This window comes from Hemitrygon akajei, chromosome 18, assembly GCF_048418815.1.
Source record: "Hemitrygon akajei chromosome 18, sHemAka1.3, whole genome shotgun sequence".
NCBI classification, from domain to species: domain Eukaryota; kingdom Metazoa; phylum Chordata; class Chondrichthyes; order Myliobatiformes; family Dasyatidae; genus Hemitrygon; species Hemitrygon akajei.
The window spans coordinates 4,795,211-4,809,887 of NC_133141.1; the positions used below are offsets into that span (position 1 = coordinate 4,795,211).

At 44.4% G+C, this 14,677-nt stretch overlaps 1 protein-coding gene across 8 annotated transcripts in view; it reads right to left on the reverse strand.

Annotated features, from left to right (window-relative positions):
• Nucleotides 1–14,677, reverse strand: part of LOC140741038 (supervillin-like) — a 249,757-nt gene that overhangs the window by 96,288 nt on the left and 138,792 nt on the right. For all 8 annotated transcript variants that reach the window (XM_073070681.1, XM_073070680.1, XM_073070682.1 and 5 more), the window contains 2 exons: nucleotides 12,819–12,964; nucleotides 3,434–3,680 (listed from right to left, as the gene is read on the reverse strand). In XM_073070681.1, the coding sequence (XP_072926782.1) occupies nucleotides 3,434–3,680; nucleotides 12,819–12,964 (393 nt within the window). The remainder of the gene's footprint in view (nucleotides 1–3,433; nucleotides 3,681–12,818; nucleotides 12,965–14,677) is intronic.

Here is a 14,677-nt window from a genome sequence, read left to right on the forward strand (position 1 = left end):
ACCAATCTCCACATACCTTTATTTTTTTCAGTCCACTGAATTATCTCTATAAACTCAATCTTTATAGCCCACTTGCCACTCCCTGATCTAAGCTGCTTTGCCTTTCCTGAGCTTACACCTGAACACGTAAGAATCTGATTTTCTACCTAGTGAGCATACATGAATGGGCAGGAAATCCAGCTCCTTTCAGTGAAATGATGCATCAGAAGTTAACACTTGCTCAGACAGAAAGAACCTTTACCGAATATTTTGCACAAACAGACCAAACTATGCAAGTAATGTTTGCATTTGGTGGACATCCTGTATGTCTGGGACTTATTGAGTGACATATGCCACTACTTAGAGTAACAGAGTCACAGAAAAATACAGCACAAAAACAGGCCCTTCAGCCCATCCACTCCAGGCCAAACCATTTGAACTGCCTACTCCCATCGACCTGCACCAGGACCATAGCCCTCCATACCCCTGCCAACCATGTACCTATCCAAACTACTCGATGTTACCATGGTGGCCATTGTATCAATGATTTCAATTTCTTCTAATTCATTGCTACAACTTCAATGCCCATCAGAGTTATCTGAAAACTAATAAAGTTGGAGCATTAATTCAAAAATATTCAGCTGAATACTAGTATTTTAAAAAATAATTACCCAAATTACCATAAAAGAAAGACTGAAGGGCCATGGATTTTGCTGCTTGTCGAGCTTTGATTGCTTGGGTTTATAGGAACAGTCTCCAGTAGGGTCCTGGTCTCCAGTGAAGGCTCTTACTCTCACATTGGAAAATGCTGAAATCAGCCTATATACCTGTTCCACGTGAGTGCAGCAAACAGGGAACATTGACATAGCACCAAAGTTCCTTATTAACCCCAGATCTCCTTTTATGTCCTAAACTTTCTCCTATCCTATACTAAACGTGGATCCTTTTTCTCATGCTAAATCTATCCTCTGTTTTAAATTTACTCTCTAGAGTCATAGAGCACTACAGTGCAGAAACAGGCCCTTAGGCCCATTTATTCCATGCTGAACTGTTATTCTGCCTAGTACCATTGGCCCACACCTCGACCTTAACAATCCATACACTTTCCATTCATGTGCTGATCCAAAATTTTCTTAAATGTTGCAATTGAACCCACAAACACCACTTCCACTGGCAGCTTGTTCCACATTCTCACCACCCTCAGAGTGACAAAGTTCCCCCTTAAGTTTCCCTTGAATATTTTACCTCTCACCCAAAACCTATGACCTCTAGTTCTAGTCTCATCCAACCTCTGTGCAAAAAGCCAGCTTGCATTTATTCTATCTATACCCCTCCTAACTTTGTATACCTCTATCAAGTCTCCCCTCATTCTCTTATGCTCCAGGGAACAATGTCCTAACCAAGAGGAAAAAAGCTATGGAGTGGAATGAGCAATTGGCGTTTCAGCCCAAGACCCTTCATTAGGTTCTCCTATCCCACCTACCCATTTCAAACTAAGCTTGCTCCCTTCTCCTGTACTAAATCTGTCTCCTGTCACATGCCGAATCTCATTCTGTTGCCTAGTACTAATTCTCAGTGTTCTAGTGGCAAAAATACCCATTCCACCATCATTTCTACATTCTTCTCAATCCAATATTACTTCCCTCCCCCATTGTCTTCTTAATCCAAATCTGGAATTCCATATCAATGCCATTGCCACCAATCCTGCTCCATTTGGGACGTCTTTTCCCTATTCCACACACTGGCAAGTCCCTTCCTCTTCTTCAAGTCACAATACGAAATCCCTTCCAGGAAATTCGTGTTTGCATTTTATGGGTCAGGCTAGAATATGAGCTAAAACTTACAAAAAGGTTTTGAATCTACACCCTGTTGAGTTAGTTATCACCAACTGTACTTTCTCAACAAAAGGATACATTTTTAATTGCTTGCTTGTTGACATTTATAAAATACACATCACAATTGAAGACCAGAATTTTTGGCCTACTGAGGAAGGCAGAACGGTATTGTGTTTATTTCCTGCCTTATGCCAGCTATTGCTTGCTACATTTTAGTAAACATGAGCTGGCAATGGAATATGCCCCGGAGTGCGCTGCTCCTAATCTTACCATAGTCACAGCAACTGCCATTTTTCCCTTCCTAGCACTGCGTGAAGATAATAGGGATAATGGTTGCTCAAAAGCTAATCAGTCTGTTAGAACAGTTAAATTTGTGTAATATTTCCAACCCATTTCATATAATTATGTTTCTCCCTTCCCTAATTCATTGATGGATCTCTCATGCATTCTATGCATAAGTGTATGGTATAGTTGTGGGCATCATAGTAGAGACCCATTCTACTTGCAAGTCTACTCATTTTCCAGCAGGGCAAGTGAGAAAAGGAGGAATTGCCTACAGTAGGCACCTTCTATGCTCTGATAAGGACAATTTAGACCAGGGGATTCCCAACCTGGGGTCCATGGCATAAAAAAGGTTGGGAACCCTTGGTCTCAGTGGTCCATCTTCATCAGAGACTGAGCATGGACAAACTGCTCTGAGCAGATGACTTTGCTAAACCTGTTAGAGCTGTACAGTGTGGAACCAGGCCCTTCAGCCCAACATGTCCATGCCAGCCAAGCTGCCTAACTACTCTAGTCCTAATTGCCTGTGATTGACCCATATCCCTCTAAACCAGGGTTCCCAACCTTTATTATTTTGTCATGGACCAATACTATTATGCAAGTGTCCATGGACCCCAAGTTGGGAAATACTGGTCTAAATCTTTCTTATCAATACAACTTTTCAAATGTCTTTTAAATGTTATTACTGTACCCACCTCTACCACTTCCACTGGCATTTGTTCCATATACCCACCACTCTCTGTGTGAAAAAGTTATGACTCAGGTCTTTTTTAAATCTTTCCTCTCTCACTTTAAACCTATGCTTTCTAGTTTTGGACTCTGCTATCTTGGCAAAAAGATTTTGGCTATACACCTTATAACTGCTCCTCATGAATTTATAAAACACTATATTGTCATCCCTCATTCTCCTACCCTCCAGGAAAAGAAGTCACAGCCTATACAAATAACCCAAAATCTTCATTCCCCCCCCTCATATTTTGTACCCCTTCCTGTTTAAAGACTCTCATCCTTTAGGAGGGCGACCAGAATGCAATAGTCCAAATGAGACCTTAACAACATGTTGTAGAATTCATGACATCTGAACTTCTGTACTCAACATTCTGACCAGTATTACAAACAATTATACTAGCATGTTGTTTCTTACAAGCAAGACTTAAAAAGAGCTGAAAATACAACATTAAATGCTCTTAAATAAAGTATGCCATCACTTAGCAACTTTAAGCAGCAGATAATTGTGCATGGACTCTCAGTCTAACCAAATCCTTTTAACATTACAGAACAATACATAAGGACAAGTTATTGCTCCACTACCACGGCAACAGTGAAGTAATGCCTACCAGTTGGACTTCACTCATGGTGACGGGTTGGGTGCGATAGCGAACTCCTTTTTGTCTGCGCTCTTTTCCGCCTTCCGGTGGAGACACCTTCTTTGGCAAGGGGTGGCACAAGCTGTTGAATAGAGCCATCTTCTGGCTCAGACTCAGCTTTGAATTCTCATCCCCTCTCTCCTCTGCATCCTGCTGAGCTGTACAGCTGTCTGGTCCACTCACATCTGGCTCCCTTCGTGACTGTACCCTGGGGAGACTAAGAATTTACATCAGTCAGAAAACCAAGTTGTTTCAAAGAAAATAAACAACAGGCCCAGGCCACTGCTCCACCTGTCAGCCTTGTTGGGTCTGCTCAGTATCTTAACTCTTTTCACCCAGTTCTATCACTTTTTGCAGATTATAAATCTATCAGTTTCAATCTTTGTGCTAAGAGTGGTGCACCTCTAGAAGTCTCTGTTCCACTAGGTTGTGGGAGCTGGAACACTGGAGGTACTCCAAGAGGAATTAGATGACACTTTGAAAGATAGCGAGAGCTGTCACAGAAGAGGAGTGAAGTTCTGCTACAGATTAGCCATGATCGTATTGAATGACAGGGCAGGCTTGAGGGGCCAAGTTGCCTACTGATTTGAAACAGGTTGCGTTCACTAGGTTTGTGTTCCACTATGTGATCATATGGAGGTTCTTAGAAGGTAGAAAATGACCTGACCAGTAACATACAGTATAAAATACTGTACATGCTGTATATCAAAAATAAGCACAAAATGCCGAAGATACTGAAGGTCAGGCAGCATCTATGGAGGGAGAGATAGTTAACATTTCAGGTTACAGCGCCACCATTAACCAGCAAGATAATATAACCCCTTGTCATCATCAGCTAGAGGATGGTCATATCAAATTATGTTAACGAGCAACAACTTTCAACATCTCTCAATCTTCTATTCCCATTTGGTTTCCTGGGGCTCTGTCAGAGGACTGGAGCAGATATTAAGCCTGGGAACACTATTTGATCATAATCATGAAAAAATCTGCAGATGCTGGAAATCCAAAACAACATACAAAATACTGAAGGAACTCAGGAGGTCAGGCAGCACCTATGGAAATGAAAAAACAGTTGACATTTCAGGCCAAGACCTTTCATCAAGACTGGAAAGGAAGGGGGAGGATATCAGAATTAAAATGTGGGGGAAGGGAAAGTGGATAGCTAGAAGATGATAGGTGAAGCCAGGTGGGTGGGAAAGGTAAAGGGCTGGAGGAGAAGGAATCTGATAGGAAAGGAGAGTGGACCGGGGGGGAAAGGGAAGTGGGGTGGGGAAGATCTCAGGAGGAAGTGATAGGCAGGTAAAAAGTAAAAGATCAGAGTGAGGAATAGGTGGGGGGGGGGGGATGAAATTGCTTATTAGAAGGAAAAATCGATATTCATGCCATCAGGTTGGAGGCTACCCAGACAGAACATAAGGTGCTGCACCTCCACCCTGAGGGCAGCCTCATCTTGGCACAAGAGGAGACCATGGATCGACACGTCAGGATGCAAATGGGAATTAAAATGTTTGGACACTGGGAAGTCCTGCCTGTGGCGCATGGTACGGAGATGCTTGACAAAGTGGCCCCTCAATTTACAATGAGTTCCATCAATGTAGAGGAGGCTGCATCGGGAGCACCGGACACAATAGTTAACCCCAACAGATTTGCAGGTGAAGTGCTGCCTCACCTGGAAGGACTGCCTGGTGCCCTGAACGGAAGTGAAGGAGGAGGTGTATGGGCTGGTGTCACACTTAGGCCACTTGCAGGGGGATAAGTGCCTGGAGGTTGATTAGTGGGCAGGGACAAATGGACAAGGGAATCATGGAGGAGGCAATCCCTGTGGAAAGGGGAGGGGGTGGTGGAGGTGATGAGACATTTAGTGGTAGTGATGCCTGTGGAGATGCAGAAGTTGCGGAGGACAATGTGTTAGACGTAGAGGCTGATGGCATCATAGGTAGGGACAAGGGGGACTCTATCACCATTATGATGGCGAGAAGATGGGGTGAGAGCATGAATATACAGGAAATGGAGGAAATCAAGTCAAGTCACTTTTTAGTTGTCATTTTGACCATAACTGCGGGTACAGTACACAGTAAAAACGAGATGTTTTTCAGGACCACGGTGCTACATGAAACAATAGAAAAACTACACTGAACTACGTAAAAACAAAACAGAGAAAACTACACTAGACTACAGACCTACCCAGGACTGCATAAAGTGCACAAAACAGTGCAGGCATTACAATAAATAATAAACAGGACAATAGGCACAGTAGAGGGCAGTAAGTTGGTGTCAGTCCAGACTCTGGGTATGGAGGAGTCTGATAGCTTGGGGGAAGAAACTGTTCTGTTACATAGTCTGGTTGTGAGAGCCTGAATGCTTCGGTGCATTTCCCAGATGGCAGGAGGGAGAAGAGATTGTATGAGGGGTGCATGGGGTCCTTCATAATACTGTTTGCTTTGCGAATGCAGCGTGTAGTGTAAATGTCTGTAATGGCGGGAAGAGAGACCCCAATGATCTTCTCAGCTGACCTAACTATCCACTGCAGTGTATTGCGATCCCAGATGGTGCAATTTCCAAACTAGGCAGTGGTGCAGCTGCTCAGAATGCTCCCAATACAACCTCCGTAGAATGTGAGGAGGATGGGGGGGTGGGAGATGGACTTTCCTCAGCTTTCGCAGAAAGTAGAGACGCTGCTGGGCTTTTTTGGCTATGGAGCTGGTGTTGAGGGACCAGGTGAGATTCTCCGCCAGCTGAACACCAAGAAATTTGGTGCTCTTTACGATCTTTACCGAGGAGCTATTGATGTTCAGCGGGGAGTGGTCGCTCCGTGCCCTCCTGAAGTCAACAACCATCTCTTTTGTTTTGTTTACATTAAGAGACAGGTTGTTGGCTCTGCACCAGTCTGTTAGCCACTGCACCTCCTCTCTGTAAGCTGACTCATCGTTCTTGCTGATGAGATCCACCACGGTCGTATCATCGGCGAACTTGATGATGTGGTTCGAGCTGTGTGTTGCAGCACAGTTGTGGGTCAGCAGGGTGAACAGCAGTGGACTGAGCACACAGCCCTGGGGGGCCCCCGTGCTCAGTGTGATGGTGTTGGAGATGTTGCTCCCGATCCGGACTGACTGAGGTCTCCCAGTCAGGAAGTCTAGGATCCAGTTGCAGAGGGAGGTGTTCAGGCCCAATAGGCTCACCTTTCCAATCAGTTTCTGAGGGATGATTGTGTTGAATGCTGAACTGAAGTCTGTGAATGGCATTCGAACGTACGTGTCTTTTTTGTCCAGTTGGGTTAGGGCCAGGTGGAGGGTGGTGGCAATGGCATCGTCTATTGAGCGGTTGGGATGGTACGCAAACTGCAGGGGGTCCAGTGAGGGGGGCAGCAGGGTCTTGATGTGCCTCATGACGAGCTTCTCGAAACACTTCATGATGATGGATGTGAGTGCAATGGGACGGTAGTCATTGAGGCAGGACACTGAAGATTTCTTCGGTACGGGGACGATGGTGGCGGCCTTGAAGCACGTTGGAATGGTGGCGCTGCTCAGGGAGATGTTTAAGATGTCAGTGAGAACATCTGCTAGCTGGTCTGCACATCCTCTGAGCACTCTACCAGGGACGTTGTCTGGTCCAGCAGCCTTCTGTGGGTTGACCCTGCACAGGGTTCTTCTCACATTGGCCACGGAGAGACACAGCACCTGGTCATTCGTAGGAGGGGTGAACCTCCTCACCGCCACGTCATTTTCTGCCTCAAAACGGGCGTAGAAGTTATTCAGCGCATTTGGGAGGGAGGCATCACCTGCACAGTCAGGTGATGTTGTCCTGTAATTGGTGATGTCCCGGATGCCCTTCCACATGCGCCGCATGTCGCCACTGTCCTGGAAGTGGCTGTGGATTCGCTGGGCGTGTGCACGCTTTGCCCCTCTGATGGCCCGGGACAGTTTGGCCCTCGCTGTTGTTAGGGCTGCCTTGTCGCCCGCTCTGAAGGCGGAGTCACGGGTCCTCAGCAGTGCGCGCACCTCCGCGGTCATCCATGGCTTCTGGTTAGCGCGTATAGTGATGGTCTTGGACAGAGTAAAGTGGATGAGGGCAGTATCAATAGTAGAGGGAAGGAAACCCCATTCTTTAAAGGAGGAGGACATGTCTGATGTCCTGGAACAGAAAAAAACGTCCTAGGAACAGATGCAGTGGATATGGCAGAAATAACAAATGAGAGCACTGTTTTTTCACCATTCTCTGTCAGTGACCTTCACTGTCACTGGGCACTCTTAGGGCAACATGCCCTTAATCTCACAGTGCCAAACTGCAGGCAAGTGAATGGCAAACATGCTCCGTTACGGGGATCCTCTAGATGCAGGGGACCATCTCGTTGTACATCCTCTTCTCACAAGACAGCATTAAACCTGCATTTTCCACCAGGTGTCACTACATTGCTTCATGGACGGCAAGCCAGCCAGATCGGTGTATCCGCTGAAGTTACACACCTAGACAACAATAGCAAATGACAGCAAGCAAAACTGAGAATTCCTCTTCTGTTTGATTTAATATTGTGTTGAGGGGCTGAAAGCTCTCAGCCACAGAACTTTCTTTGACAGATAAATAATTGGATTTGAATCCTCTTTCCCTGCTAAGTGAAATACAAACACATTTGTCTTTCCACTAAAGGGATCTTAAATGTCTTTAAAACATTCTTTCAAAACCCAGCAAATAACCTAAATATGGGATTCCATAATCTTTCATGATGTATTTGTAAGTTCTTCAGGTTGCTGATTAGGAGCTATATCCTTTGGTAAGATGGCAACATTTTTGATTGCAGCAGCTTCTACGAGCCAGTCAAAGGTGTTATTGTCCTTTTTAAACATATTTTTTACGATTGCGAGACCCTGCTGGACATTAAAACTGCAGGTCTAGTCCATCAGCGAGTGGCTCGTTGGTGAAGAGACTGAAGAAGCTGGACTTGGTTCAGATCATGCTGCTGTCTGTGCCAGAGAGGCATCGGAGGAGTCAGTGATTGAAGGCAGTGAGCAGTCTAACAGTGAGTGACTGTCTCAGTCGCTTTTCCTGTGATCGCAACACCTTGTTGGATACTGTTAATGTGGGATGCTGCAGGTCCGATTCACTGATTTATTGGCAGGTGGCAGAGGAGCTGAGTGGCCTCGGTCGTAGGGAGGACTAGGTCTCAAGGCCTATTTAGGGCTGCCCGGGGAGAGGCGTCAGATTTGGTGTGATTCACTGGAGGCAGCATGGCACAGTGTCCAAGCTGCAGTTGGTGCTGCCCTCGTGCTCAACAGAAGACAAGCTATATTGTGGTCAACTGTAGACTGATGCAACATTCATGGACTCAGGGTCTTGGACTACATTTTTTGTGTGACTGTATTTTACTGATATCTTGTATGTGCTATATATGCTTTGTGCTGTGTGTGACTGTTGATATTGCGCTTTGCATCTTGGCCCCGGAGTAACACTGTCTCATTTGGCTGTATTCATGTATGGTTGCATGACAATTAAACTTGAACTTAAATATACTCATTCCATTTCATATGATTGTGTTCTTCACTGTGATGCACTATTTTAGTGGGAGCAAAAAGCAATTTATTCTGATGTTTGATGTTGAAATTAATAGTGGTAATAAGATGTTGATGATGGTACTTTAAATGCATGGGCTCTTTCTGCCCTGCAATGATTTTGATATCTGCTTCTACCCTAATCACCATGCACAGGGTGTGGTGTGCTGCTCTGTCAAAGCCAGTCCAGAAATTAAACTATTTATTTCATTTGAAAATGCCCTTTTCCTACAATATAATGTGATAATAACCGATATTGCATCATTTTGCTCCTTTCTGGAAATTCACTCTGCAAAATTTATTTACTATTTACTACTTATATGCAGACATGATACATTTGAACCTGTTACTGAGGCACTTCTGCAACCACAAGCTTCAAAGTGCACTTTGGTGGGCTGGAATCCCACCAAGTATGGGGCACATTTCAATTCTTTACAAGTCAGACCATCATGGTTGTGACACCTCCAGCTCACCCTATCAATATACTGTATCAGCCCCCAGACATCCACAATCTTTCACTGCCTGAGGCCGTAACCACTCTTTCCCCACTATCACCCAAGGCTACAATTTTCGTTACCTGAGACCTCAAACTTCTGATCCCTCCTCCCAATTAGCCAAACTTCTGATCACATCTTTGACCCTCCATCCCAATTATTTGATGAACTATCCAGACCCTTTGATCACTCAAGACCCCAATTCTGATCACAATCCACACATGAAACTCCAGTCCTCTGTTTACCCCAAACTCTGAGCCTCCAATCATAATCCTTATCCTCCAAATACCACCCAACACTCCAAAAATCCATCCAGATCCTCCAGTCATCTAAGACTCTGATCTTTTGATCACCCCTCCCAATGCTCTGATCATTGCTGGCTTACTGCAATATTGTACCTTATCTCCACTTTCTGTTGGGATACAGGTAGCCTGCAGGGATACAGGTAATCTGCAGGGAAAATGGGAAACTCTCATGTAATCTCTGCTCCAAAACGAAGATTACTCCAGTTTCAGTCTCCATGGTGCGGTATGCAGATGACACACGTTCTGAGGCCAGATTCAAGTCATCATTGATACTGCACATTAACTGTACCCTCCTCTTCTGTATACAACTGAGTCATGGACTACCAAGGTTTTTCAAAGTGCTGGAGGGAAGCTACTAACACTGGCTCCACAACCTCCTCCAAGTCCACTGGAAGGATGAGTGAATCAATGTTAATGTCCTTTCATGGTTAACACTGGGAGCATTGAGGCAAGGTTATGCTTCATTAACTCTGAAGGCCAGGTCTTGATGTTCACATGTCTGACACCAGACTCCAAAGCCAGACACTGTATTCTGAGCCCTAGAAGACTACCAGGTGGACAGTGGAAATGATTCAAGGACGTTCTCTGAACCTTTATAAAGAATTCTCGCCAATTCCCAGGAATCTCTGGCCCAAGACTACACAAAATGGAGAAGAACATTTGGAAGACATTGAGAACATTATGTCCGTGCTTTGGGAATGCAAAGAGAACAGACATAAATACAGAAGGAATGCACCATATCAGCCCTCCCTCCCCAGAAAAGTACCTCCAATGGCAAGCACCACAAGTTCCACATCAACCACTTCACATCCCATTGAAATGGAGGGTAAGCAGGTCATCCTCAACCCTAAAGGACTACTTAACAAAGAAGTGATACCATTCGGAGCTGTTGCATAATGCTAAGGTAGAAGGTGCTGGAAATACTCGGCAAGTCAGGCAACCTGCGAGGAGGGAGAAACAGGGAAGTTTCAGATCAATGTTACCTGACTTGCTGAATATTTCTAGTATTTTCTGTTTTCATCTCAACTTCCAGAATGTTTTGCTTATGGATTAAAAGTGGAACCAACAATTTGCCATTGTGTCAGTGAGTGAGTGCAGTGTGCATTGACTTCAAGAGCTGTGATTCGATACTGTGAAACACAAATGGAGTCACTGACTGTAAGGTGTGGTATAACTGAAATCAGGGGCTGATTATTGTGTAATATAAATAGAGTGAATTAATTGGAAATGGATGCTATTGAGTGATATAATGAAGGTGAATTGTTGAGTAGGATGCACTTTAAAAGGTGTCATAGCATAGAAGAATTGGAAAAAATAATGGAACAGAAAGTATGTTGCTCAATTGCACATGTAAAAAGTGAGAGTAAGGCAATAGTTACTGGAGCAGGAAATCGCTTTAGACAATCCCTTGAATGCTTTGAAAACAAGAAACATCAGGTGGATTGTGATTCCATATGATCAATTCCGAGTAGATATTATTTGCCTGATTTACATCTCTCCCTATTAACTTCCATTGAAATTAACCAGAATCAAAATTATGACGAATATTAAAAGTGGTTAATTTACTCTTACTCATTTTACATAATTGTAAAACAGTTTACTTTCTACATGCCTAGACAACAGCAGCTGAAGAACCTGGGGTTCTCATCTTTATTATTTCAAGCCTTATACAGTAAATATTCAGTAATGGGTCAGTAAATATTTTAGAATTCTGATTCGTAATGTGCTTGTGTTCACTTCAAACTAGTAATTCATCATACTGGAGGACTTGCTTTTGCCAGTTAACATCAACTAGAAAGAATATGCCTGAAGAAATGCTACACCAGTGGAAGCTAGTCTGTTGAACTGAAGAATTCAATGGGACAGTCTCAATAATTCGCCCCAGCTCTCCCAAGCTCACGGACTCAGACATTTCTCAAAGATCAACAGTGTTGACATCCGGCTCTTTCAGAAAACAGGTGCAGCACATCACAAGGTTTCAAGAAGAATTTAAATGATTTTAAATTTGAAGAGAAAAGCAGTTTTCAAATAGCCTTAAGGTAACCAGAGATCAGTCAGTGTTACAATGCAGGAATGCAGAGTTTATGCACAGTCAGCAAAACATTTCTGGAAAAGATACAGATTCTCAAAGGTACTTTGAGTGGATAGAATTTTAAAATGTTGGATGAAACTGAAGCGTTACTTAAAAGGTTGGCTCAAGGCACAAATTTCTCAGTTTAAAACAGTACTGGGGTACTTGGCAGCATAGGTACAACGTTGGAGTCAGAATGTTTATATTTGCATACACACAAGCACAGTTTCTCCTCAGACAAGTCAAGCAGCTGCACTGTGCTGGACATGGCAAGCTATTGGTGGCTGTGTTCATTCGACAGGTCCTCTACAGGGTGAGCTCATGCAGACTGCACAGTAGGACCAGGCCTGAGAGGTCACAGTAATGTGAGGGAGGGTTGAAGATGGGGGGGGGGGGGGGGGAGCGGTTTAATGAAGCAACGGTTTGGCATGATTTGCGATTGTCAGTCAGAGACAGGCTCCAATGTATCATGGGAGAGCATTGGTGGCTAGTGTTTGAGGGGTTGGTGGGGAGGAGAACTGAGATTACGTATGTCAGAATGGTGGATGGGATGGGTCATGAAGCCATTTTGATGACATCTGTGCATTTCCACATCTATTTGTAGATCCTTAACTTTTTTATTATCCCTGAAACTGGGTCATGTCGGAGACACAAAAACGGCATTATCAGGTAAAAGTAAAGTAGCATGTCTCTCACAAACACTTGAAGCTGCTTGCCTACCATCACTTATATTACATTAGGAAATAGTACAGCCAACTTATACACAAAAAGACCCCATAATCAACTGTTTAAGAAAAACAGCCAATAAATGCTTTCTTTATTGAGGATATAGAGACATTGTGTTTGCCTTCAAATACCATCAGGAAGTGAGTTTCCCACTTCTGTGGGTTTAGTAGATTGCTTCTGAAACACAAGCCCCAATTTGACATGTATGCCACATACCTATTTGCCACCACGATCTCTTCTGTAGTTATCGGCTGTGTCCGACACCGATCATGAGAGCGGTGTAGTCTGCGTTCCATGGCTGCATTAGTGCTATGAGGTCGCGGTGAGGAGGGAGACTCTGCAGGGGAGGCCTTCTCTAGTTCCTAATGAAATACAAATGGCAAGAACGTAGAGAGACAAGATCATTCTCAAAACCTGGGCTAGCACAACCATTATAGGCTCAAGGTCAATGGTTTGTTAAACATTCACTTTTCCTATTTGTGGAGATCGTTCACCAACTCTCATTTCATCATCACCTTGCTCTGAACAATTTCGGGCCTGTCTGAAGCATTGGCTCGTAGACACATACTGCACAGAAATGGGCACTTCAGCTCATGGCATCTAGCACCCATTTACACCAATTTATACTTTTTACATTCCTACAAAGTACCCACAGATTCAACCACTCATCAACACACTAGCGGATTTTTCAACAGCTAATTAACCCATCAACTTGCATGTCTTTCATCATCAATATCATTATGTGCCATGTCATATGACGTGGGGGATTATGGTCTCATGACCATGGTTGTTCTTGGCAATTTTTTTCTACAGAACTGGTTTGCCATTGCCTTCTTCTGGGTAGTGTCTTTACAAGACGGGTGACCCCAGCCATTATCAATACTCTTCAGAGATTGTCTGCCCAGTGTCAGTGGTCGCATAACCAGGAATTGTGATGTGCACCAGCTGCTCATACGACCATCCAGCACCTGCTCCCATGGCTACAAGTGACCCTGATTGGGGGGCTAAACAGGTGCTACACCTTGCCCGAGGGTGATCTGTAGGCTAGCAGAGTGAAGGAGTGTCTTACACCTCCTTTGGTAGAGACGTATCTCCACCCCAACACCCTCTCTTTAGGATACATGTCTTTAGCATGTGGAACGAAACTAAATCCCAAGGGTGAACCCTCACAGTAACAGGGAGGACAGGTAAAATCCACACACAAAGAGATAGGACAGGTAAACTCCACACACACACACAAACAGGTAGGAAAGGTAAACTCCACACACACAAACACACAAACAGGAGGGACAGGTAAACTCCACACACACAAAGAGACAGGACAGGTAAACTCCCCGCACACAAACAAGTAGGACAGGTAAACTCCACACACACACACACACAAACAGGAGGGACAGGTAAACTCCACACACACAAAGAGACAGGACAGGTAAACTCCCCGCACACAAACAAGTAGGACAGGTAAACTCCACACACACACACACACACACACAAACAGGAGGGACAGGTAAACTCCACACACACAAACAGGGAGGACAGGTAAACTCTACACACACAAACAGGAGGGACAGGTAAACTCCACGCACACAAACAGGTAGGAAAGGTAAACTCCACACACACAAACAGGAGGGACAGGTAAACTCCACACACACACAAACAGGGAGGACAGGTAAACTCCACACACACAAACAGGAGGGACAGGTAAACTCCACGCACACAAACAGGTAGGACAGGTAAACTCCCCACACAAACAGGGAGGACAGGTAAACTCCCCGCACACAAACAGGGAGGACAGGTAAACTTCACACATACAAACAGGAGGGACAGGTAAACTCCACACACACAAACAGGGGGGACAGGTAAACTCCACACACATAGCATCAGAGGTCAGAATGGAAGCTGGGCCACTCGCACAGTGAGTGGGTGGCTCTATCAGCTGTGCACTGTGTCGCTCTAATGTGCTAGTGGTTCTTCTTCAAACCTTATGTTACTTCTGAATACAAGAAATCAAAACCAGCTATTTCTCTTGCTGATCATTAATGAAATTAATTGCCTCAACCCCCAACAAATCCCCA